This window comes from Sphaerodactylus townsendi, linkage group LG11, assembly GCF_021028975.2.
Source record: "Sphaerodactylus townsendi isolate TG3544 linkage group LG11, MPM_Stown_v2.3, whole genome shotgun sequence".
NCBI classification, from domain to species: Eukaryota; Metazoa; Chordata; class Lepidosauria; order Squamata; family Sphaerodactylidae; genus Sphaerodactylus; species Sphaerodactylus townsendi.
The window spans coordinates 68842896-68870277 of NC_059435.1; the positions used below are offsets into that span (position 1 = coordinate 68842896).

The 27382-nt window shown below is 45.7% G+C and overlaps 1 protein-coding gene across 5 annotated transcripts in view; it reads right to left on the minus strand.

Annotated features, from left to right (window-relative positions):
• Nucleotides 1-27382, minus strand: part of DPP6 (dipeptidyl peptidase like 6) — a 643433-nt gene that overhangs the window by 51927 nt on the left and 564124 nt on the right. For all 5 annotated transcript variants that reach the window (XM_048511783.1, XM_048511785.1, XM_048511782.1 and 2 more), the window contains exons 11-16: nucleotides 18645-18768; nucleotides 17756-17794; nucleotides 10096-10203; nucleotides 7902-7993; nucleotides 6302-6349; nucleotides 3676-3791 (exon numbers count right to left, since the gene is read on the minus strand). In XM_048511783.1, coding sequence (XP_048367740.1) covers nucleotides 3676-3791; nucleotides 6302-6349; nucleotides 7902-7993; nucleotides 10096-10203; nucleotides 17756-17794; nucleotides 18645-18768 — 527 coding nt within the window. The remainder of the gene's footprint in view (nucleotides 1-3675; nucleotides 3792-6301; nucleotides 6350-7901; nucleotides 7994-10095; nucleotides 10204-17755; nucleotides 17795-18644; nucleotides 18769-27382) is intronic.

Sequence of the window (27382 nt, forward strand, 5' to 3'; positions counted from 1 at the left end):
TCTGAATTTTTAGCTGCTATTTCACATTGCTGCTTTATTCTGGTTTTGAAGTATTTGAGGTTGTTTTCTTTGTTTTATTTTAAGCCCATTTGGACATATTTTAGAGATGTCAAACAAGTGATCTGGGTAAACAGATGAAGCATCTGAAGCGACACGGGTTGGGTGTAATGTAGCCAATTTCTAACTGCCTGAGGGATCTTTGGATCAAAATGTGGAAACAATCTCCTTACATAATGAGGGCTACCTCTGGGCATTAGGGAGTTAGAACAAGCTGTCCCTTTCAGGAACGACCCTATTCCTAGCACAAAAACAACTTGGTTACTTAAACGAGCTACTTCAGTGAAACTACTCAGTGGCCTTGAGCAGTATGAAGAGCCTTGGTCAAAAAGACCAATCAGAAACGTGTGACAAAATCGGTTAAAGTCAATCCGCTTAGAACAGCGCATCCCCTGGGTTTCTAGATACTGAGGAATAAGATTAGAGGAAGATCTAAGGAAGTGTTGCCAGGATAAAAGCCTCCCTTTTGTTTATTAAAATGTCTAAAACATTCTATAAAGAATTATTTTAGCTTGCAACAGGAGGGCTTGTTTTTCACTTCCATTGCCTTTTCACATATTCCTGTTCACAAAATGACAAAAGCATTCTCGACTGATGGTGGCAAGCAGCTCTTTATTTCTTGTTTTTCTCACAAAATGTAAAAGTGAGGGCAAGAAGCAAAGGCCTAGAGTGTCGCTGTTAGGAAACCAAATCAGAACAAGGCAGGAAGCACTGCTTCCTGTCCCTCACTGTAGTGCCTTCTGGGTAAAAAAAAGCAGAGAAAATAAACATGATTCCTCAAAACAAAGGGGATTACGATCACTGTTATCTGATAAGCAGGGAAAACACCTCATCCTTGTTCAGTGGCGTAGGAGCAGCAGTGACGTAGGAGGTTAAGAGCTCGTGTATCTAATCTAGAGGAACCGGGTTTGATTCCCAGCTCTGCCGCCTGAGCTGTGGAGGCTTATCTGGGGAATTCAGATTAGCCTGTGCACTCCAGCACACGCCAGCTGGGTGACCTTGGGCTAGTCACAGCTTCTCGGAGCTCTCTCAGCTTCACCCACCTCACAGGGTGTTTGTTGTGAGGGGGGAAGGGCAAGGAGATTGTAAGCCCCTTTGAGTCTCCTGCAGGAGAGAAAGGGGGGATATAAATCCAAACTCTTCTTCTTCTTCATGCCCCCCCCTCCACTAACAAAATGTTCCCTCTGACTTTGCAGCTTGTGAATAGAGTGCAGTTTGTGGCAGAGCATCTACTGAGGGGAAAAGCAGAGGTTCAGTGGTAGAGCATCTATCTGCCATGCATGCAAAAGTTCCCAAGTTTGATTCTCAGCATCTCCAGATAAAGACATCATCTTTGTTCAGCCTCCACGACTGAAATCAAGAGATAGCTGAAATGTCTATTGCTACCAAAGAATCTTGTAAAAAGATAGGCAAATAATATTCTCTCTTCATTAAGGCTGGCTCAGATTCTCCTCCAAGAGATCCAGAAACAACTCTTTTGGGTTTGCTTGTCCTGGAAATCCAGTTTGGTGTTTCAGTGGGGCGCCCGGGGTTGCCTGCCTGCCATATGGCTGGTTTCCAGAGGGCAGAAACAATGGCTGCTCACTCCAGATTTCCATTTATGATTTCCATTCCATACATCTTGGAAGCCCTGGATCCTAACTGCAAAGCACAGCAAAGCTGCCTTATGGATGCTTTGAGAGCCCTGAGCAAGACACCTTTACATTAATTACTGGCTGGGCCTGTTTCTTAATAAGCTTGCACGTAGTAAAGCGAAGGCCTGTTTTGATCAGCAGAACTTGGAACGAGCAGCCGACAGCTGCCGGTCTTCCTCTCTGCCAAATGAATTTATCACTGACTTCCCAGCAGGAACATACAGGACACGGGATAAAACGGTGTTTGCCTAATGTGTTTATTATAAAAGATGTGTGAAAGGAGCTCCGGCTCAGGATTACATTCTTCACAGTTTTGCAAAACCAAAGCTGATCACTGAATATTTTGGTCACAACCTATTTATGAAAGACTCAATCTTCACTTTTATTGGTTTGAGAGCAAAGGCTGACTTAGCACACATGTCTTTTATTGTCTGCACAGCAATTCAAGCATCTTTTCATTTAAAAAAGATTGAATAAATGCATTTCTCAATGTGCCTGAGATGTTTGCATGATGAAGAACTCAATAACAAAAAATGGCTTTATATTATACCATAGCAACTGTAATGTATTAATATCAGAGCTAGATTCCAGTCCAGTAACTCTTTAGAGGCGAACAAAATTTTCAGGGTATAAGCTTCCGAGAGTCAAAATTCCCTTCATCAGGTATCTTAAAAATCCTGAAAATCTTGTTGGTCTCTAAAGTGCTACTGGATTTGAATCTAGATCTTCTACCGCAGACCAACACACAGGGCTGGAGCAAGGGGGAACTGCGCCCAAGGCACACATGCACCCTATGTCCCCGCCATGCCCCAAACACCCCCGGAACGCCCCTGCCACACCACACCACGCCCCCGCACCAGTGCACACTCAGTGCATCGCGCGCCCCCGTCCCCTTGGCACTACACCACTGCCAACCCAGCCACCCTCTGAAACTATACTAATAATAGTTACTATTTTCACACTGTGCTGTGAGAACAGAACCACGTTCACAAAAGATGTCCATAAAGCATGGGATGTTTTCTCATGACAAAGGGTGGGTGTTCTGCCCTCTCCCACCACACTTAGAAGTCTACCTACTTGCATTCTACAGGACTTTCCATTCTAAACTTCTGCTTCCCCTTCAGTTCCATGGCAGAAAGAGTGGCTCGGGGAGCTGGGTATGTTTAGTTTGGAGAGGAGAAGGTTAGGGGGTGACACAATAGCCACATGGAAATATTTGAAGGGATGTCATGTTGAAGAGGGAGCAAGCTTGTTTTCTGCTGCTCCAGAGACTAGGACAAGGAGTTAACTGATTAAAGGTGCAGGAAAAGAAATTCCACCTAAACATTAGGAAGAACTTCCTGTTCAGCAGTAGAATATGCTGCCTCAGAGGGTGGTGGAGTCTCCTTCTTTGGAGGCTCTCAAACAGAGGCTGGATGGCCATCTGTCAAAGATGTTTTGATAGTGTATTCCTGCATGGCAGGGAGTTGGTGGCCCTTGTGGTCTCCTCCAACTCTATGATTCTATGACCGTGGTGGCAAACCTTTGGCACTCCAGATGATATGGACTATAATTCCCACCAGCCCCTGCCAGCATGGCCCAATTGGCCATGCTGGCAGGGGCTGATGGGAATTGTAGTCCATAACATCTGGAGTGCCAAAGGTTCGCCACCACTGTTCTATGACTTATGTGCTCTTTCCTTTGTCAGTTTCACTCACATAAGCGAATGGAATAACCCCACACAGGTTGCTGGCGTGGGGTCACAAGCTGCATTTTTTTTGTGTTCAGCGATTCCAGTGGGCCCTGAAGTGATGAAAAGGTCAGTTTTGTGCATTTGGCACCACTGAACCCGCCCACTGTTGTTAATAAGACAGCCCCCACCCTTTAGGACAGAAGAAGGAATAAAATATCTGGAGGGCAAATAACAGTGAGGTGAAACTCAGGGTTGCAAAAGCAGACTGTTGCGGTTAGGGCAGAACAGGTCTTGAAAGCGCGCAAAGCCTACCTTCACAGGTCAGCAAGAAATAGGCCATGTTGGGACTGAAGGAGGCACTGAAGTACGTGCAGTTGTTGATCAAATCGCAGGACAAACAGATTCTGTTGAAGTCTCCGAGGCTGGTGCTGAAAAAAGAAAAACGACACACATGCATGAATGCCAAGGAGCACACGGGCATCTTCACAGCTCCGTCATTCTAGATACAAACTGCCTTGGGAGACAGACATTCCTGCACAGGACTGCCTTACTACAAGCAGCTGCATTCGGAGTTCAAAACAAGTCATCCAAAACAAAAATTGCAGCTGCAACAGGTCACGGGAGTAGAGAGAACAAAAGGGTTTAAAACAGAATGATGTGAGTCTTTGGGAATCCAGTCCAGGCCACACTTCATGGCTAGAGTGCAGAACTGAAATGAGGGGCATAAATTACCATATCACACCACCGCACCTGTCTTGGTGGCAGCACTGCGAAAGTCAGAGCAGTCTGTAAATTGCCTGGCTTTCCACTGAAGTCCGCTGAGTCCTTGGATGGAAACGGCAACCTCACAGGCATGCCAGGAAAACGACAGCCATCCTCTGTTTATCCCAAGCACGTGGTGCTCATAATTCACAAATCCAACTTTTCCTGGCTAGAGTGGAAGGGCTAAGAGGATGACAAGATGAATGGGGAAGGGGAGCAAACCCCTGCTCCTCACCTTCCTGACCTTCTTGTGCTCCTTTGCTTGAAGCATTTATCTTGCAGCCTGGCTTTGAGACGGGTCAAGCTGGAAGACAAATGCTTAGAAGCAGCAGAGTACTGTGAAGTGAGACAGGAGAGGAGGGAAGGCTCCGACCTCCTGGTCCACTTGCTCTCTTCACAAAAACAAAACAAAGAAACACAGCCTCCAGTTTTCACTTCACCAAATGAAATAGGTAGGCACCAGTGGTGGGATCCAAAATTTTTAGTAACAGGTTCCCATGGTGGTGGGATTCAAACAGTGGCGTAGCGCCAATGGGGCTGAGCGGGGCACGATGGGGGCGGGGGCGAGCATTTCGGGGGTGGGGCATTAATAATTTCTCTGTTACTGTAAAAAACTCTTACTGTAAAAAAAAAGTTCCTAATTTCCAGCTGGTATCTTTCTGTCCATAATTTTAAACTCATTATAGCAAGTCCTATTGTCTACTGCCAACAGAAACAACTACTTCTCCTCTAATTGACTGCCTGTCAAATACTTAATACTTTCAAATACTTAATTTTGTTTCTAGAAATCAAAAGAAGGATACTTTCCTTAAACAAGGAACTTTACCATATTTCTAAAACATGTTTTTAAAACAGCCCAACAGGGAGAATGATCCCATTTTCTACCTTCGCTAACCAGCCACATAGGAAACAACAGGACTTTATGATTTTGGGACCTAATGGAATTTCTAACGGAAAAGCAGACCCAATTAGTAATCTCTCTCGGCAATAATAATAAAATAATTAGTAACCCACTCTCAGGAACTGGTGAGAACCCGCTGGATCCCACCTCTGGTAGGCACCAATCGCTCCCCATCATACATAGCCTGACCTTCAGAAGCATGCCATCTCTGAATAAGGAGGTCATCAATTATTGTTTTTAGCCAATGAAAGGGTAAATATGAAAGTTTTGAGTCTTGTGTCCTTAATCTGTAACACAGTATTTGATCGGCTTCTTTTGTGGCACCACAGCCAGTTGAGGGACAATTGTAAACCTCTGGGTCCCATTAGGATGGCCCATTCCACTTCCTAGGCAGGGGAGTACAACAGATGGCCGGGGGGTTGTGGTACCATGAGGCCCTTTTTCCTCAAACAACCGCACCCCCACATGAGAACTCTGTTTGTTTGGTCTCCTCATAAAGATCTTTCCTTTTCACTCAGGGGTGAGGAAATTAGTTCTCCTCACTCTTCCCCCAACTTGGGTGTCCTGTTCTCTCCGTCTCCCCAGTCCATCCCAGACCAGGCTTTTACAGCTTTCTCTAACATCTGGAACTGCCACCAGGTCTACAGCTGGTCTTCTCCTCCCTCCCTCCTTAGTGTCCCCCCTTAACCATAACAGAAGGCCCTTCCCACCGGGAGTAGTGGCTATTAATAAGCCAGCCTGTCTTTACCTTAACGTGCACGGTTGTTGTGGGTCAAGAACCAGACCACTAGCTTGTGGCTTGTTTGGCTGCTCTGCTCTCTCGTCCTGTCCTGGTGAGCGTTCCCCACCCCCTCCGTGTGAAAGCCATGTCTCTTCTCCTGGCTGGGAGAGAGGGCCCCATAACCTCATTCAGCTACAAGATGCTTCTGTGAATGTGCTTTGCCTAGAATTTGGAAGCGATGATGGTGTAGAATTTCTCCGAAGACAGCAAAATGATAGCTAAAAGGATGAATCCTTGTCATTTTGAACATGTTTATAATGTATTTTTCTCCTTTTGAAAACCCTAGTTCCTATTAAGAGTGACAACCCTCTCTGAAAGAAAACAAACCACTGGAAGCTCTCTGTCAAGTTCCCATTCATTTCTGTGACTTTATTGCGCCTATTCAATTTGGGCTTACTTTTCAGTGAAAGAGTTTGGGTTGTCAGAAGATTCAGCAACGGCTTCTTTTAGGGAAGTAATCTAAAAATTGCCTTTTCAGATAGAATAATTCATACCTGTATAACTGTCGTTTTCTTGGCGATTCTTCTGTGCTGAGGAAATAGCTGAAATAAAATGCACATATAATTACAGTTTTAGGATTATTTACCTCTTTAGAATTATCAATATAAAAATAGAGGAAGCAACCCTGCAGCTCATACATAGTTCACTCCCCCATTTTCTAAAACCCCAGTCTTCAAATTAAATCTTGACTATTCCAGTCATTTTCTCAGGAAGACGCTAGCTCAGGCTATTGTAAATTATATTTTTTACACCATGATGGCAAAAGAATCAGAAACAATGATTTAAAATTGAGCTTTTCGAAAAGTTACATTTTTCCAAGGCTTGTGATTTGCACATCGGCATATTATTTATGAAAGTATGACTAAGTTCCTTCATTTTTCACAACAGATGTCAAAGAAATTGCCGTGCGTTCATGAACTGCAGCTGAACACCTGATACGTTTGTCAAAATGATATGGAAATTGTTAGCTGCATGTGGTTAAATATGCAAAATCTAGCTGCTGCCTTCCAAACTTGAGTTACATAATGTGATCAGTAGTAAGTGAAGGCTCAGCAGGAATGTCCAAAATGCTCTTGAGTCACAACCTTCAAGTCACTTACTCCTCAGTATCCCACCCAATGCCTTTCCAACAGTGTAAAACATTTGCATGTGAAACAAATAAGTAAGTTCTAGATCAGGGGTCTGCAACCTGCGGCTCTCCAGATGTTCATGGACTACAATTCCCATCAGATGTTCTCCAGATGTTCATGAACTACAATTCCCATCAGCCCCTGCCAGCATGGCCAATTGCAGACCCCTGTTCTAGATCAAATCAAGCTGAACTGTCCACAGAAACTGAAATGACAAAACTGAGGCTGTCGAACTTCTAATGAAAACTTCTAATGAGAAGACAAAAGTCGAACCTCTAATGAGAAGACAAAAGTCACTGGAAAAGACAATAATGCTAGGAAAGGCTGAAGGCAAGCAGGAAAAGAGGAAGGCCCAAAAGGAGATGGATTGACTCTATAAAAAGGAAACCATGACCCTCAGTTTGCAATTATTAATAGCAAAGCTGTTAATAATAGGCTGTTAAAAACAGGACGTTTGGGAGGACATTAGTTTACAGGGTCACCATGAATCCAAAGCAACCTGATGGCACTTTACACACACAAAGCGTTTGTCAGTTGTGTCTTCCCATGATCCTGTGACATGCCCATGCCCCATCCGGGAAATGGAGGACAGCGAGCAGGACAAGGCTAGGGGACACAAATTTCCTAGGTCCTCGTGGGCCACGAATCCGGTTCCCCCGACTCCAAATCATATATAATCAACAGCACACAAGACTATCAATAGACTTTACAAAGCCGTACGCCAAGGCAGGTTTTAAATTTACCTGACCCCATGAAAACAGGAATCTGCCATATACTGAGTCAGACCCTCAGTCCATCAGAGTCAGTATTGTCTACTCAGAAGGGCAGCTGCTCTTCAGGGTCATAAGATGGGAGGTCCTTCACATCACCTCCTTCCTGGTCATTTTAACTGGAGAGGGCAGGGATTGAACCTGGGACCTTCAGCATGCAAAACACAGTTTTTTTTCCACTGAGCCCCACTTACATTTTTTGCCTCCTTTCATCATATCCCAAAATCTTGGTCACATCCCAGTCCCCAGACGTGATGGTCTGCAAATTGTCGCTGCTGCTGTTGGGCTGCCAAGGCAAGAGAGGAAAAGACAGCATTTCAAAAAGGATCCCGTGTGGCGTTCGGATGAGCCACCCCGCTGAGCTCTGTCTTCTTCAGAGCAAGTTCTCCACTACAGAACGTTACAAATCAAGATGCTAATTTGTCACTCCTCCTAGGCCTGAGAAGTATAAGCATAACATGTAAATGGAGCCGAATTCCTGCTCCAGAAACCATCTCTCAGGAGTTTTCAAACCCCCTTTTCAGTCTCCTGATGGCTGACCATTTCACTCCCGCTCCCCACGCAGTTCTATGGCCAGGGTCCCACCACCTGCCCTGCTACAGCAGAGCAGAACTGGGGAAGAGGAATGCAGCCCACTTGGGGCTTGGTAAATGTTCTCTCCTTATGGTGGGGGAAAGTGCCATCAAGTCACAATTGACTTATGGTGACCCTGTAGGGTTTTCAAGGTAAGAGATGTTTGGAGATGGTTTGCCATTTTTGGAACTGCCTTCCTCTGTGTGGGCTGAGTGAGTTCTGAGAGAACTGTGACTGGTCCAAGGGCGCCCAGTAGGCTTCGTGTGGAGGAGCAGGGAATCAAACCCGTTCAACAGATCAGATTTTGCTGCTCTTAACCACTACACCACACTGGTTCTTTTCTCTTATTACCAGCTGGGAAAAAAGATGGAGGAAAGGAGCTGTCCAGCACTCGGCTGGCTGTTTTGTGAAGACTCCTGGATAGTTCAGCACGAACTCGGCTATAATGGCAGTCAGCACAAGTGGTGCGACACTGAGCATGCCTGATGCTTCCCAGCTCCAAAGCTATTTTATGGCAGTGGAGATTTTTCTTAATAGGCACTACTGCGATCTCCCCAATCACTGGCCTTTTCTCAGTTCAGAGAAAACTAACCACCTACAATCTTTCAGCCTCTTTCTATTAATTTAGAATGTGTTTTGAACATGATTTCTATACGGTGGTTAAATCTGACACTGACTGTGGATAACAAAAGGGCAAAGGACTTCAGTCGCTCCCATGGAGCAGCCTTTGCTGTAAGCCTGCTCAGTTGCCTTTAGCTAAAAAAACCCTAACCAAGCTGCTATTTTTTTTGCTGAGATTTATGGCTGTCAAGCTGCTTTTCAGCTTGGTGGGTCACCTGCGGTGAAAAGTGCAGTTTAAAGCAAGAGTGGCGTAGTGGTTAAGGGCAGGTGGACTCTAATTTGGAGAGCTGGGTTTGGTTCCCCGCTCCTTCACATGAATGGCGGACTCTTAGCTGATGAACCACATTTGTTTCCCCACTCCTACATCCCTGCTGGGTGACTTTGGGCCAATCACAGTCTTCTCTGAACTCTCTCAGCCCCATCTGCCTCACAAGGTGTCTGTTGTGGGGAGAGGAAGGGAAAAGCGTTTGTAAACTCCTTTGAGTCTCCTTACAAGAGAGAAAGGTGGGGTATAAATCCAAGCTGTTCTTCTTCTCTTCTAAAGAATTGTATAGAGCTCACAGCTGAGAAGAATCAGGAACAGCTTAATTAGCCCATTCAAGGGTATTTATTTATTTATTTATTTATTTATTTATTTATTTATTTATTGTTTACATTTTTATACCGCCCCATCCCCTAGGGTAGGATCGCCAGCTCTGGGCGGGGAAACACCTGAAGATTTTGGGGGAGGGCCTCAGGATGCCAGGGTTTGGGGAGGGGAGCGACTTCAGTTGGGCATAATGCCAAGGAGTCCCCCTTCCAAAGCAGCCATTTTCTCCAGATGAACTGATCTTTATTGCTTGAACATCAGTTGTAACACCAGGATATCTCTAGCCACCATCTGGAAGTTGTAAAGCCTATTGAAAGGGCAATGGACCATGAACTAGGAGGGAGCAGTGAGGAATCTTGCCTCTCCCTGCCTTCCATTTCCAAACTCAAATGAAATTGGAAACCTGCTCACTGAGGATAGGCAAATTAGACCTGATTCATGAAAAAGTATCAATGGAAACCTAGTTCTTAAATAGAGTGGCATTTTCTAGTGATGCTTTGGATGTGAGGGATCTAGAGACAATCATGCTATTGGATCAAAATAGAAATGTATGGTTATCGCTGCTCATCTACATACACAAAGGAAGTGGTACAGATTTGTCTCACCTGGGAAGACGACATGGAGATGTGGTAGAATTTGCCTCGCCCTCCCTGAAGTATAGCTCGAACAAAGAAGAACTTCTTGCCATCTTTGGAGAAGACAGGTTCTTCATTCTGTGACAAGCCAATGGAGATAAAAAATAAATAGGTGAGCTTTTTAAAATAGGCCACTCAGGACAGCAGTAATAGCAATTCCTTCCTTCTGGCAAGAGTCATCGTGGGATCTAGTCATAGACCTTCCCGGACAAACCCCTGCAAAGTTTCATCATGTCCCCCATGCTTTGTTACATCAATACAAAGCCACTGGGAGAAGAGGTCGTACAAAGATTTGGGCTGATTTGACCCCAGCATGCAAAGGACATATAAAATTACCGATCTGCCCATCTCCTTGCCCTTGAAACAGACAGCCCTTGAAACAGACAGTTGAGTTCAAAGCAATCATTACTGAACCACAGTTTGCACGAACCCCACACCTGCCCAAACAAAGGGCTGTGCAGAAAAACCATTGTTTAGAACAGAGATCCCAAAAGTGGTGTGCGCGGGTGCCCCGGCCAACCTGTATATTTTCTGACACTCTCTTGCCTCTTGATCAAAGCGTCCAAACTGTTCTGACTTTCCTCCATCTAACTGGAACAGGTGATACAGATGACTGCAGATAGTGCTCATAGAGACCTGGCACAGTGTAGCAGATAGTGTGTTGGACCTGGATCCTGGGAGATCTGGATTCGAATCCCCCCTTCTACCATGGAAGCTTGGTGGGTGATCTCAGGCCCATCCAAACTTTCAGCCTGGCCTACCTCACAGGGTTATTGTAAGAAAGGGGAGGAGAGAGGAACTATGTTCTAAGTCACCTTGAATCCTAGCTGGGGAGAAAAAAATGCCCATATCTATTGCTGGCATCTTCAGAGGCATCTTCAGAGGCATAGGTGCTCAGGAGCAGCAGCAGCAGCAGGCCATTGCTTTCACTTCCTGCACGTGAGCTCCCAAAGGCACCTGGTGGGCCACTGCGAGTAGCAGAGAGCTGGACTAGATGGACTCTGGTCTGATCCAGCAGGCTAGTTCTTATGTTCTTATGTCATGGTAAGAGAGGAACACATCTTCCCATGACATGCCTTTGAAGATGCCAGCCATAGATAAGGGTGAAACATTAGGAGCAAAAACTACCAGACCACGGCCACACAGCCCAGAAAGCCCACAAAAGCAGTCACTTTCTCAGCATTAGCCTCTGCAACAAGGGGTCATGCTACCATCCCACACTAAGGTTACACCAAGTAATTTGTGTGAAATTCCTGGAACCCTGGAAGTGATATATAAACGCTACACATTTTTCTCCATTATGATTATGCTGAAGTCATTGAAGTACTGTGGGCAGAAATAACTGAACCCACAGACGCATCAAGCCGAATATTTTCTTGTTTTTTTCTTTTACCTGGACAGCAGCAACCTTGCACAGCATTGTATTCCCACAGTGAAATCCTAACCAGAGTTTTACCTTTCTAGGCCTCCTGACTTAGGCCCCTTCTGCCCATGCAGAATAATGCACTTCAATCCATTTTCACAATTGTTTGCACGTGGATTTTGCTATTCCGCACAGTAAAATGATTGGTGTTTGTGATTGGTGTTTGGAATATGCTGCCACAGGAGGTGGTGATGGCCACTAATTTGGATAGCTTTAAAAGGGGCTTGGACAGATTTATGGAGGAGAAGTCGATCTATGGCTACCAATCTTGATCCTCTTTGATCTGAGATTGCAAATGCCTTGACAGACCAGGTGCTCGGGAGCAACAGCCACATCCGCAGAAGGCCATTGCTTTCACATCCTGCGTGTGAGCTCCCAAAGGCACCTGGTGGGCCACTGCAAGTAGCAGAGAGCTGGACTAGATGGACTCTGGTCTGATCCAGCTGGCTCGTTCTTATGTTTTTATGTTCTTAAAATCCAGCTGCAAAGTGCATTGAAAGTGCACTGAAAGTGCATTATTCTGCTTGTGCGGAAGGGGCCTTAGAAGGGCATAAATGCTTATTGGGACCCCACTGTCAGTCAGATTAAGTCCCCACAAATGTCTGTGTGGCTCAGATGAGAACTGAACCCACGACTTCAATTCATCCCCTCTGCTGCGGTGCCATACCCAGTGATGGGCAGCCTGCCAGTCTGACTGCATTACCATCCTCCCTCTGCCACTCCTACTTCCTCCAATGCTCTGCTAGCTCCAGCTGGCATTGTGAGAAGGGATCTTCACTGCACGGGTTTCAAGATAACTCTGCGTTTAAAGCTCCCTAATTCATGTTGTCACGGTGTGACGAGTCCGCTAATGATTCTCATTCTCTCGGCTTTACTGAAAATTACACGGCATGAATTACATTATTGAAGAGAAGCCACAGATTGCGGGGGCAGCCGCTTTGGTCTTTTCAGCCCTTGGAAGTCTTTATCCGAAGGCTCGTCACGTGGAATGGAAGGTGGCCCAACTGCCTAAGCTCTCTGCAACTTTTCGTACTCTGCGTCCTGACCAGCAAAGAGGGCTCTGGTAAGCAAAGAGCCTCGATGGTCGCCAGCAAAAGCAGAGTCAAAGAATTTGACGTTTTCCAAATCAGAAAGCACAGACAGCAAACAGCTTTGAGTGAAACCCGAAACACCACTGATTGCAGCTAAGGCTTTAGATGGCCTGTGTCTGTGTGTCTGTCCAACCAACAAACAATTGAACAAACAATTGAACCACTGATTGCAGCTAAGGCTTTAGATGGCCTGTGTCTGTGTGTCTGTCCAACCAACAAACAATTGAACAAACAATTGAACCACTGATTGCAGCTAAGGCTTTAGATGGCCTGTGTCTGTGTGTCTGTCCAACCAACAAACAATTGAACAAACAATTGAACTACTGATTGCAGCTAAGGCTTTAGATGGCCTGTGTCTGTGTGTCTGTCCAACAAACAAACAATTGAACTGTGTCTGTGTCTGTCCAACCCACAAACAACTGAACACAGAACGGTCTCCAGTTCAGATCAACATGATGCTATGGCCCAGCTCCCAATCTTTGCCATGGGTTTTCTGCAATCAACGGATTGTGTCCACTGGCTTGTGAGAGAACTGTGACAGGCCTAAGGTCAACCAACAGGCTCCATGTGGAGGAGTGGAGAATTGAACCCAGTCCTCCGGATTAGAGTCTACTGCTCCTATCCACTACACCATCCTGGCTCTCCACGGCTAATAATACCGAGCATTTACATAGCTATCAGTATCCAAGGGGCATCGTGCATATTATCTCCCCATAGTATCAGCTCTCTAATGCAAGTTGGGATTATATCCAATGCTGAAGATGGCTGGGGAATGGGGGTGGAGCAGGGAAAAAGTATCTTGCCTAAGACTACCTGGTGAATTTGAGGCAGAGATCAGATTTGAACCTGCTTGAGAGTGGGGGCTTCTGGACCACAGCTCTTGGTAGCACAGTGAGGGGGTTTCAAATGGAAGACTTGAACTGACTATGGATTCGACTGCTGGTGTTTGCAATGCCGCATGACACAGTGTTGCAAATTAGGCAAGAGGAATAAGAGAGATTTTCAGGAGCTAGGCAGAGTGTGCATATCACATGCATTCTCTATAGCGGCCTCTACCCTGTGGAATGGTTTGCTTGGTAAGGTCTGGAAGGCTCCACGCTCCTGGTATATAACCAACTACATAAACCAGAATTGTTCAGGAAGGTATTTGTGATAAAAGAAATCGGGCTACTTCATAACAGATTGACCCACAAAACCACACTGTGTTTCTACTAATGTAATACCATGTCCTGTGTTTTTTAACAAGTTACACTTATTCATTGTTGAGACAAGGGCGACATTTCAGATTTCTGCCATTCTTAGTCCTGTGACGCTGCTTATTAGTCACTTTAGCCTACTGACTGAACTGATTTACAGTATGTAGTTTGCCTCAAGTCTTCACATGGCAGGCAGACAATAAATATCGTAAATAAAATTTTTAAAAACATCTGGCAGTACCAAAGTTCTTCTTTATGTGACAGAACATCACAGAAATTTAATAGTTGCTAACCTGCTTAACCTATTTTAACCAGCACTGTGTTCCAGGAATGCACATACTTTTAAGAAGAGATAGCTCAGGTTTTCAAGCCACAGGCAAGTGGAAACTCTCCCCCATTTTCATCCACGGTGCCCATGTTGTGCAACGGTTTGAGTGTTATACAGGCTAGGACAGGGGTAGGGAACCTGCGGCTCTCCAGATGTTCAGGAACTACAATTCCCATCAGCCCCTTCCTGCATGTCAGTGGCCATGCAGGGAAGGAAGCTGATAATATTCCTATTTATCTGGAAGAAATCTAGGCATTTTTGAGACTTGCTGAGTGACCTTGTATCAGTCATGGTCTCTCAACCCAGCCTATTCCACAGGGTTGTTGGGGAATATAATGGGCAGGAGACAACCATCTTACTCCTGGGAGAAAGAGCATGGCAAAAAGTGTGACAAAAAAAATCAAGTCAAGAGTAAACTAAGGCTCATTCCACCCATGCAGAATAATACACTTTCAAACTGCTTTCAGTGCTCTTTGAAGCTGTGCGGAATGGCAAAATCCACTTGCAAACAGATGTGAAAGTGGTTTGAAAATGCATTATTTTGCGTGTGCGGAAGGGGCCTCAAATCTTAAGCAATTCTGTACATGCCATATTTTTCCCAGTGCTCCTAAACCCGTGGTGGCGAACCTTTGGCACTCCAGATGTTCTGGACTACAATTCCCATCAGCCCCTGCCAGCATGGCCAATTGGCAGGGGCTGATGGGAATTGTAGTCCATAACATCTGGAGTGCCAAAGGTTCGCCACCACTGTCCTAAACTGAAAGTGTGAAGCCACATGAATGCAAATGGTTAAAAAGGACTTTGTTCTCGGTTCAATTCCCAGATCTTGGCTGATAGTAGATGAAGAAAAAATGGCTATTCACACTGCTTGTTAAGAATGCACGAGGACCATGAACCAGGACCCTGATATGAAGAATCAGTCAAGAGAGGAGACAGAGAGAGATTTTCAATGTCTGGTGGGACCAGGATGCTTCTTCATATAATCTATGCTGACTTTGCTGAAGCACACAGGAAAATGGCTGGATGGGAATGAAAAATGAAGGTAACAAGGGGGTACAGCTCACCAAAAGTCAGGGTTTCATTGTGCATTTCTTTTCCACATGCATGCTGAGATGCTCTTCCGTGAGCAAAGCACACACGGTCCACATGCATGTCAAGACCTGTTGTCGAGTCCGAATGATGACCCTGACCTCTGGTCTGCTTCTTTTGCAAAGCCATTTCATAGAATCATAGAGTTGGAAGAGACCCCAAGGGCCATCAAGTCCAACCCCCTGCCATGCAGGAACACACAACCAAAGCACTCCCGACATACGTTCATCCAGAGTCAATGTGTAGGATGCAAATATGCACACAGTACACGGGTATGCTGGCATCTGTACACACCCATCTGACCATGTGTACACTCTGCCTGTAGTAAATAGAGTATGGCCTGGGCAGAGTGTCGACATGCAAAAAGATGCATGCTAGGCATCAGCCATTCTCAACCAGGCTTCCGTGGTACCCTGGGGTGCCGTGAGCATGTCCCAGGGGTACCGTGGCAACACTACCGCCTCCTCCCCCTCATTTTTGTGGTGTCTCCCACCGGCGCCAGCAAGGACATGGAGCTGGCCCATGGGGCAGGGCCTGCCACAAGGTCAGCAGCCACACACACCCCCAGTGCTTCCCTTCACCCTGGGAGGGGAAGGTTAGGGGTGTAACAAGCAGGGGCAACGGGAGGGGAAGGTGGAGGGTGGCGGCAGGGGTACCGTGAGATATGAAGAGTGAGGTCAAGGGTACCCTGACCTCCAAAAGGTTGGGAAACACTGCATCAGATCATACCTGATAGTGCGGCAGGAGGGGGGGGGCACATGTGAGATCCCAGTCTGGCCAACTTCCCACCACATCCACTTTGACTGCTCCAGCCAGGGGTCAGGGCAGTAATATAGTGGCGCTAGAAGTGGACTTGATCTAACAGCAGCCAGGGAAGATTCAATAAGCCGGTGCTACACAAGGACGCCTGGTTGTAATAATCCCGAAATTGCCTTCTGACCTGAAACATCTATGAATCTACGACTCTGTCATTTGCAAAGCTATTACAGCTTGATAATTTGGGAGAGTGAAGAAAAGGAAAGGAGATAACCTATTAATCACCCACTTAGTCAAATGAAGAAGCCGGGAACAGCCTTGCTATGAAAGGCAATTTCGACAGACTTCCTTGGGAAAGCAGTTTGCACTCCACTGTGGAGCTGTGTCAAATGCCATTACATTCTGCAGTGATTAATATCGTGCTATTGGCTCACTGGCCAGTTGCTAACAGCCAGAAAAAGTGGATGGGGGAAGCAACGTTCACAGGGGCACAACTACCCCCTTAACTTCACATGCATCTGCCTTGTACTGACTCGGGGCCTTGGTCCATCAACGTCAGTATTGTCTACTCTGGCTAGCAGTTGCTTCCCTGCTCTCCACTGTTTTGTTCTAAGCAGCCAATACTTCCAGTGTAGAGTACTGGTTAGAGTGCAGGACCAGGGAGACCTGGATTCAGATCTGTACAAAGCCATGAAGATCACCAAGCAACTAGAGCCAGTCTTCTTATACAAAATATTCGGAGTGCCACATTGCATTCCTTATGCTGCACTCTGTTTGGAAGCGGGACAACATCTTCTGGTTACGAAAGCTTGGCTGGCCACCCTTAAGTTCTGGGTTTGCCTGTGCTTTAATTCGGACACTGGTAGCCTTATCAATCATATCCTCCCCCAACTTCATGGATCTAAGTGGTGGCGGGCAGTTGAAATTAAAATACTTCCCCTGGGATTCTCCTGGGACTCTTTACAAATGCTACCTCCTTCCGAACTCTTTTTTCAACTAAAAAGGCGACTCCTTGACCAGGAGCTACAAGTTCTACAAGGCCAAGCGCGAAGTAACTGTTCCCCCTTCTTTTTCAACATCAAATTCAAAACCAATCTGATGGCAGACTATCTGAGTATACTCCAAGAGCCCAAGCTTAGATGGATATACACAAGGGCTCGTTGTAATTCCTTCCCTTGTTCTGTACTCCAAGGGAGGTTTCTTAAAATTGACTCGCAAGAGCGGAAATGCCCCCACTGTTTTATAGTGGTGCAATCTATGGAACATATAATGCTTAATTGCCCCAAATACGAAGAAGCTAGGACCAGGCTTTTGACTCTTCTTCCTGCTAAGTTTAAGGAATACTCTGTTGCTGGGAAGGTTGCATTTCTACTAAACAACTCTTCTGTGATTTTAAATTCTGTAGCTAGGTTCCTTTTAGGAACTTTGGAATAATACCTGTGATGGTTTTATGTATGGAACATTTGCCTGGATAATGCTGGTTGTTATATTGGTATTATGCCTAATAAAGGTTTTATGTATGTAACTAGAGCCAGTCACACCTTTTCAGCCTAACCTACCTTTCAGGGTTATTAAAGAAGATAATATAGGGAAAGGGGAAACCCATGGAAACTGTTCCAAGCTATTTGGAGGACAGATGTGCGCGCGTGTGCATGTGTGTGTGTGAGAGAGAGACACAGAGAGAAAGAAAACAAATGTTTGCATTCAAGAAAGGGGAGAAAAGTCAGAATGAAAGGTCCACAGTTACCTGTCTGTGTAGCCACGCTTCACTCTCGTCTTCGTGTTTCTGTATTGAGGCAAAATAATTAAATATTATACAATAGTTTACATCTGTTGTACTTTGCTCATCAGGGCAGAAAGTTGGCTGACTCGATTTCACCGGTGGATGAGCAAGCACAGAGGAGGCCATCGGAGTGAGCTTTACGAGGGAAAGCAACTGAAAGCCAGGTCCTCCATCTGCTTGATTTTGCTCTTAGGTAAACAAGTGAGTGAACCGACAGCACAGCCATTATCTGGGTGATTCAAAGGTGCCATTTCAGTTCATTGAATGTTACACTGCCCCAATTACCTGGGCTTTTGTCTTGCTTGGTGTGGAGGGAGCAGGCTCCTTTGCCTTTCCCCAAGCAGATAACACAACTTCTTTATGTTTAGCATTTATAGCATGCTTTTTTTTTTTGGCCAAAGAGCTTACAAAGTCAGTTGTTCTAGTATAAGACAGTAAAAGGTAAAGGTAAGCACTGGGTCATTACTAACCCAAGTCACATCACATCACAACATTAACTAGACATTTACTATGTGTTTGAAAACCTCACAATGTGTTTCTGGGATGGTAAGTAGACGTGGGGTGCCACTTAGTCAAGGCATTTCTTAAGAACCCTTGATTTCAAACGAGTGTGCTTAGCATCCCTGTGATTAAGGTGTGGGAACCAGCCCCAATTGAATCCCATGGGACTTGCTCACTAGTAAAAATGCTTAGGACCAGGCTGTGGAAATATCAACTCCAGACTGAGCACCTTTACCTATCATGCCATATGTTTTCTTTATGGTATGTCATTTCCAAATATTTTTTTAAAGCCCTGGGACCAGAACTCCAAATGCTGGAAGAAGAGGGATTAGTTGTTAGATGTGCAACATACCTTTGTGCAGACCCCAGTGGTTGCGTCGCAGAGAGTCAGGATGGAAACATTCTGTGCCCGGTTTAACCAGTTCACTGCCACTTTGGTACTGGTTGCCCATTTCACCATGGTAATATAGTAGTCTCTGTGGGGAGGAGCACAAAAGGCATTAAAGGGCGGCTGGTGCAGACACGCCATGAATCAAAGTGGTGTCATAAGTTTTGTCTTTCACCGGGGCAGCAGAGGGAAGGAGAACTGGTCAAACGGGGAAGAGACAATGCCTGGAACAGCCACTAGAGGGCTGCTCTGGGTATGTACTGAAAAAGAGCCCCCACACACCTGGACACACCTGAGGGACAGGTGAAACAAGATTTGGCTCCTCTCATCTCAAAACGCTCTCCTACAGCTCTGTTTTGGGTGGTCATTACAGAACTCATTACGCAACATCATATAGTAGTAGCTCCGTTTATTTATTTAAATCAGGGGTCTTCAACCTGCGGCTCTCCAGATATTCACGGAATACAATTCCCATCAGCCCCTGCCAGCATGATGGGATTTGTAGTCCGTGAACATCTGGAGAGCCGCAAGTTGCAGACCCCTGATTTAAATTGTCCCTCCCTGTTGTTTCTTTTTTGGTCTTCCGTCCAGCACCATGTAGTGGGCCAAGCATCACACTAAGATCTGGAAGACCCAGATTCAAATCCCCACTCTGTCACAGAAGCTCACCAGTAGCACTCTATCAGTCTAACCTACCTCACAGCATTTTTATTGAGAGGATAAAAAGGAGGGGAAGATGGCATCGTAAGCCTCTTTGAGGTCCCACTGAAGAACAAAAGTTGATCATAGATATCTAAATAAAATATATTGGGGTCATGTTGATTAGGCTCCAAGCCAAAATGGCAGTCTTCTTACCAGAAGACTGTTTTATAGATATCATTTTAGGTTGCTGAAAGTTTTGTGCTTTTTTACATTCCTGGTTTGTTTTAATGCTGATAATGATTATCTTCCAATATTTGCTATAGTATTGCATTGTTATTTTGTGAGCCACCCTGCACAGCACTCTGATGAGGCGGCATATAAATTTTTGTAAATAAATTCTACTCTTTGCACAGCCCCCCCTTTTTAAAAAAAACAAATAAATTGCACTGCTAAAATAAAATAAGCAGGAAATACATGTTTGACACTCATTATCTCCCCTGCTGGTTTAAAGTGTGAAGTTGTAAAACCATAGGCATAAAATCCACTTCACGTTCTTTGTACTCCTGCTGTAAAATACTTAATCCTTGCCAGAAGTGGAAGACGTTGGAATGATGCAGTTCTATCCCAAAAGGCTCAACCCCTTCATCATGCAGGACAAAGAATATTAACAAATCATCAGTGGGAATAAGGAGGACAGCAGCAGGACATGGCCCAGGAAAGGAAACAGTTATAGAAAACTTCGCCAACATCTTTGCGGAAGGTACAGATCGACATTCATTTCTGCTGTCACCAATTTCTAAGCAACTGATGGAAACCGAACCCTTCGGGGGAGGGCGGTTTATAAGCCCAATAAATAAATATATATGTATATGTATATGTATATGTATATGTATATATATATATATAATCCTTCAGTGTCTGCAGAATTAGTATTTAGATTTTGCAACTGAACTAGTATTTAGATTTTGCAGTTCTAGGCCCAGTGGGAAATTCCCTGGCCACAGCCCTAATCTCAAGAAATTAAGGAGTGGGATAAGAAAATGGCCTCCATGGGGACAGTCTAGGAATTTATCCTAGTTTTTATACAGTATGAACAAATTATACTATAGAATATGGTACATTGTTATAGTATTGCCCAGAAGTGACATTACGTTCTCCTCAATCTTCACCTTCCCCAAGCACCACCCTCAAAATTGTCTAGGCCGTGTTGGGGACCCAACTGGTAATCCATGGGCCAAGATTTCAGCACCCAGTCTAGAATGTGGTTGATGTTAGGCAGGAATGGGCCTATATACAGCAACCAAATTCCAGCCACAGTGAAGCCTATTTCTGGTGAACGGATCCACAAGAAGCATTTTTGCAGCATCAGGTCATGTGAACTTCTTAAGAGCTTCCCGGTCATGCTTCTTATTGGTCTGAACAAGGCTGGTTGCACACTGGGGTGGTTCTCTGCAAATCAGTTGTTTCTATGGGGCTTTCTGCACTACAGAAGGGAGCTAAGGTCGACTCGATTCCCTTCAGTGGGGGGCGATTCCAGGCTGTCCGCACAGCAATTTACTTGGCCCCCTGGAACTGAGCTAAGTGGGCGGGATCAACTTGGTGCCTGTTTTGCTCCTCGATCGTGATTGGAGCTTGTGATACCAAGGGAAACGGGAGCGTTCTTTTTTTTACAGTTTTTACAGTTTACAGTTTACAGTTACATGCCCGCCACGACTCTCCCGTTCTGCGCATGCCACAAAAGCGGCTCCTGATTGGTTGAACGGATGAGGTGTCGTTTCGATGCGTCCGCACTTCGAAACTTCCAAGCGGTATCGACCTTGTTCCAGCAGAAAGGTGCAGTTCATAACTGCGACAGGGATGTCGCAGTTCTGGGGGGTGGGTGGGACTGAGACAAAACAACGTTGAGCTCAGTTGCAGTGCGGATACACTGAGGTGAACCTAGATAGAAACCAGTACAACTCTGTCAGTGCGGAAAGCCCCTATGTATGGAATCTACATGTGGGTAGATTTCCCCATCCACCCAGGAAGTGGTTTTGATTATGACTGTTCTCCACTAGGGTTGACAATTAGCCAGGGGAGGAGGGGGGTATGGAAAACCAAGGCTTAATGTGTGGAAATGGGCATTCAAAGCTTTTCATGGCATGCAATAAATGACATCATGGTATTTGCTGCAGATCAAGCTGATATAAAAGGGACAGCTAGAAGGCTCACTATAAAAGTTGGCAACATACGGTCCAGTGACTTCAGTGGATTTGCTTCTGTATGATTAAATGTAAACTGATTCATGCACGACATTACTGCTACTGCTGGAAAAAACCAGGCATGTAACGGACACAAGAAAGTATTGCACTGTGTTAAGTCCAAATGCAGAGGCCTCTGAAGTAGGGTGGGACCGTGGGGGCCTTCAGCCAGCTCCAAATCTGGGAGAAAGGAATCATCACTCTACCCTGAAAGGGTAGAATTGTCACTCACCAAATTCTGGACCACTGCTGCAGTTATTCACCTATTCAAATTCAGTGTCATTGTAAGAGAGGGTTTTTTGTTTGTTTCTTTCTTTTCCATTCCACCTTAGCCTAGATCAGGGGTAGGGAACCTGCGGCTCTCCAGATGTTCAGGAACTACAATTCCCATCAGCCCCTACCAGCATGGCCAATTGGCCATGCTGACAGAGGCTGATGGGAATTGTAGTTCCTGAACATCTGGAGAGCCGCAGGTTCCCTACCCCTGGCCTAGATTGATATATTATGTGATACATACATGTGTACCATCAATTCACAACTGACTTTTTGCAACCCCAGTGACGGGTTTTCAAGGCAAGTGAGAAGCAGAGGTGGTTGGCCACTGCCTTCTTCTGCAGTCTTCCTTGGTGGTCCCCCATCCAAGTACTGACCCTGCTTAGCTTCCAAGATCTAACAAGATTGCGCTTTACCCAGCGGTGGGATTCAGCCGGTTCTCACCACTTCGGCAGAACCGGTTGTTAAAATGGTGCTTGTAAACAACCAATTGTTAAATTAGTTAAATCTCACTACCAAAACCAGTTGTTAAATTACCGTATATACTCATGTATAAGCTGACCCGTGTATAAGCTGAGGCACCTACATTTACCACCAAAACCTGGGAAAACTTATTGACTCGCGTATAAGCCGAGGGTGGAAAATGCAGCATCTTAGTTTAGTTTATTGGATTTGGATACTGCCCCCCCACCCCCAAAAGGCTCAAGGCATGGCTTGGGCGCCTCTCTTGCATGGCTGGCTGGGGAAGAGGGGAAAATCTCCCCTCTTCCCCAGCCAGCTGGGCAGCCTCCATGGAAACGAGGGGTGCCCAAGTCAGTAGCCCTTGACTGGGGCTGCAGGCTTGGGCACCTCTCTTGCACAGAGGTCTCTCGGCTGGCTGGAAAAGAGGGGAAGATCTCCCCTCTTCCCCAGCCAGCTGGGCAGCCTCCGTGACTCACGTATAAGCTGAGGGGGGCATTTTTCAGCCCAGAAAATGGGCTGAAAAACTCGGCTTATGCATGAGTATGTACGGTATTTGAATCCCACCACTGGCTTTACCCCACCCACTTCCTTCCGCTATTATGCGGTAGGAAATATGAAGCTTGCCTAGCATTATATTTTCAATGTTTCAGGTAAAAAATGTGCAACTTCCTCCTCAGAGCCAAGAAAATGGCAAATGATTTTATAATGAATGAGCGCTGTCGTTGTGAGAACTGGGCAAATCACGCCACGTTATCATATCCAAGTGGCACATGCGGGTCAGCAGCACCTTTAAATTATAACACAATGGCTTTTCACAGTCTACTGTCCATAAAATTTTTATGAGTTCATTTGTTTGCTATAAAATATGTATAAGAAGTTGCTGCTCTCATTGGGATTAATGTTCCGTGTCACCGGAGAATAGTTGTGTGTGCTGGAAAGGGGGTTCTATATCCAGGGGAAAGGCTGAACAAATGAAGATGGCCTTAATTATATAGAAAAACAACAAGCCGGAGATGAATTTTGTGGTTCCTGGCAATATTTAGACATACATTCAAGTTGCAGGGTGGGGCTGAAGGACTGAATTCAGCTGCTTCACGCGTAGCATTTGCAGCCAGGGAAACGTAACTCGGAATCCAGCGACGTCAATAAGTTTGTGTTCTCTCTGCACCATAGATCAAAACTCGCTTACTTAGCTGGTGTAATAAAATAAAAGCAAAATGAGCAGCTAATTAAAAAAAAAAACTCTCTGTTGCAGAGAGAACAAATAAGAGAGTGGGGCAAATGATTGTAGTTTTTCATCCTCAATGATTCAAAGTAGCTGCAGAGACAGGATGAGGTTTTGTATCATTTGAGAACTACGCTTATAAGGGATGGATGCAAAAAATGAAACCTCTCTCTTTCGGATTTAGCACTACTGCTGACTTTTGTCACTTCTTTCTCTGAACAGAGTTGACATATTTTGCCTCTGTAAGCAGGTACCCCACCTGTCACCTCCCTGAGGGAGCCAGGGAATCCAGCGGGACTGGGGCATTTTAAGAATTTGGTCAGACTCTGGAAGTCTAAGGCTCCTTCCGCAAAATAATGTGTTTTCAAACCACTTTCACAACTGTTTGCAAGTGGATTTTGCTATTCCGCATAGCTTCAAAGAGCACTGAAAGCAGTTTGTAAGTGCATTATTTTGCATATGCAGAATGAGCCTAAGAGTAGTAAAGATATGAATTAAACCAAACTACTTGTTTACCAGAACAGAGGACAGAAATGAAGAAATTGGTTTGGTAAAGTGACTGGAATAGATTCCTTTTTGTTAACTATAACTGAGGAATAATTGCTTGAATAACTGTATGTTTACTTTTTAAGCAATAAAGATTTTTTTAAAAAAGAATTTGGTCAGACTCAACAGTGGCAGCACAAGTAAGCTTGTACTCCCCCTCCCCCCAAGTGCTCTTGGACTTGAATCTGGCACATATCCAAGAAACAGTTGCAGATGTACATTATACCCATCAATTATTTGTGCGCAGCTGCTATAGCTGAGAGCAAGTCAAAACCCAGAAAGATTGCCAGCTCCATGGGGGCCTGATCCTGACTGCAAGCTTTCCTGCAAAAGGCACTCTATGGTCTGACACTAGAACAGTGGTGGGATCCAAAAATTTTAGTAACAGGTTCCCATGGTGGTGGGACTCAAACACTGGCGTAACGCCAATGGGGCTGGGCGGGGCATGCTGGGGGCGTGGCCAGGAATTCCGGGGGCAGGGCATTCCTGGGCAGGGCTGTGGCAAGGACGCAGCCGCTGCGCCGGTCCTTGGGCGGGAAATGAATGCACGCAGGCGCAGGCTGCCACGCACGCCGGTGAACCTCCTGCTAGACTGCTTCAAGTTCTGCGCACTACTGCTGAGAGGAGGGGCATAACTAAGGCAAAAATGACTTGGCAAAATCACCAATTAGTAACCCCCTCTCGGCACACACAAATAATTAGTAACCTACTCTCGGGAACCTGTGAGAACCTGCTGGATCCCATCTCTGCACTAGAGCCAACTTCCACAATAATTCAGACTGTCCATGCTGACGCCAGGGGCGTAGCTGTGTACAATGACGACCAGGGCTCACCCTGGGCACCGTGCCCCCCCCCCCCACAGCTCCACAACTGTCCTCGCAACTGTGCCCCATTGAGGGCAGTTACAGGAGGACTGCCCTGCAATGCGGCCCCCCCCCCCCCACATAACTGTGGGAAGTGGCACTGGGGACTCTAGCCTCCCCGTGCTCCCCCTCACTATGCCCATGGCTGGGGGCAAACAGACAAATATGAAGCTCCCTTATGTATCAGATCCTCAAGGCCAGTACTGTCTACTCTCCAGGGCATAGGTGTCAAACTCGCGGCCCTCCAGATGTTGTGGACTACAGTTCCCATCATCCTCTGCCAGCATGATCCTGGCAGGGGATGATGGGAACTGTAGTCCATAACATCTGGAGGGCCGCAAGTTTGACACCTGTGCTCCAGGGTCTCTGGCAGAGGTCTTCCCCATTATCTCCTACCAGATTCTTTTAACTGGAAACGCTGGGGATTGAACCTGGCGCCTTCTGCATGCCAATCGGGGCTCTTCCACTAAGCTTCTGCCCCACCTTTGCTTCCTGGGAAGCCGTTTGGCTTCTAGTGACCCCGGCTTTATGAACAGCTCCAAGTTGTGCCTACGTGATCGTGTCGAACACCAAAGCTTAGCTCAGTAGACTTCAAGGTGAGCTTTGAATGTGTGAACGTTAAATTTGATACCTATAATATACTCTGCTGAGTGTGGATAATTAACCTTACCAATATGTGGGATACACTACACAGCACAAACTCATTGATTCAACTACCCTGGCGGACATCCAAAGCTTTTAGTTAATTGGCGGTTTTGAAGAACATAAGCACTATTTACATAACGTTATGCTGACATGAAATCCCGTTACTTTCAAAATAATTCATTTCCAAATGAAGCTCGCTCAGGATGACAGTTTAAGATCTTTAATGTCAGTCAAGATAGTGCTGAATAAGGAGTTTTCCGAGGGTCGCAGAGATGGGACCGTTCTTCATTATACCAAAGGAGTAATTTGCAGAATGTCAGGAATGTAGAGAAACAACCCTGACAAGAGCAATTTACCAGCTGAATGTGGTGTGCCCCAGATGAGAAGGTGAGTTGTTTTTTATAGTCCACTTTTCTCCACCTTAAGGAATCTCAAATCGCCTTCCCTTTCCCTCTCCACAACAGGCACCTGGTGAGGTAGGTGGGACTGAGAGAGTTCTGAAGAACTGTGACTAGCCCAAGGTCACCCAGCAGGCTTCATGGAGGAGGGGAGACTCAAACCTGGTTTTCCAGATTACAGTCCACCACTCTTAATACCGTGTTTCCCCCAAAATAAGACAGTGTCTTATATTAATTTTTGCTCCCAAAGATGCACTATGTCTTATTTTCAGGGGATGTCTTATTTTTCTGCTCCACAGCTGCATGCTCTGGTCAACAGGCATGCTTCCAAACAAAAACTTTGCTACGTCTTACTTTCGGGGGATGCCTTATATTTAGCACTTCAGCAAAACCTCTACTACGTCTTATTTTCAGGGGGTGTCTTATTTTCGGGGAAACAGGGTAACTACACCACGTCAGCTCTCTGTGAGCCTATAGCCACAAAACACTTCATTGTGTGGGTGAAACCCTTTGTACTCAAAGCAGTCCTATGCATGGAAGCAAAACAGCAGCAAATCCAATTCATTCAATGAAACTTCCAAATTAGCATGCACAAGATTTCAGAATGTGACCATTATTGGGACATGTTTTTCCTTCATGCAACCACCAATGGTGTTGATGTGCACCATGGAGCTTAATGGGCAACGTCTAGCCAAGCTCCCAACAAGGCTGTTGTGTGGGTAACAAGGGAACTCCCATGGATACTCCTATGAGCTCCTTGGAGGAAGAATGAGACACCAAAATAACAACATCAGTTATGATGATCCACACATATACTATGCCAGTGGTGGCGAACCTTTGGCACTCCAGATGTTATGGACTACAATTCCCATCAGCCCCTGCCAGCATGGCCAACTGACCATACTGGCAGGGGCTGATGGGAATTGTAGTCCACAACATCTGGAGTGCCAAAGGTTCGCCACCATGGCACTATGTTGATACATCCCACCTGATGTGTGTGAAGACCAACACCAGCTGAAGATCTCCTGTAAGGAGACTCAAAGGGACTTACATATTCCTTTCCCTTCCTCTCCCCACAACAGACACCTTGTGAGGTAGGTGGGGCTGAGAGAGTTCCAAAGAACTGTGGGAGTGGAGAAACAAATCTGGTTCACCAGATAAGAGTCTGCTGCTCACGTGAAGGAGTGGGGAATCAAACCAGGTTCTTCAGATTAGAGTGCTGTTTTTGGGGCTACTCTTGACGTGTGTTTGGAAGCCGCAGCTAGACTATGGGGGCTATCTATTGGGAGAAGGTGACCCCAGTACTACAACAATTACCAAGTTACCAATCTGCTCCCATGCCCGACTGAAAGGCCCTTTCCGCATGGGCGTTGAGGGGTGTGTGCGTTGGCATAGTTTATGCTGGCGC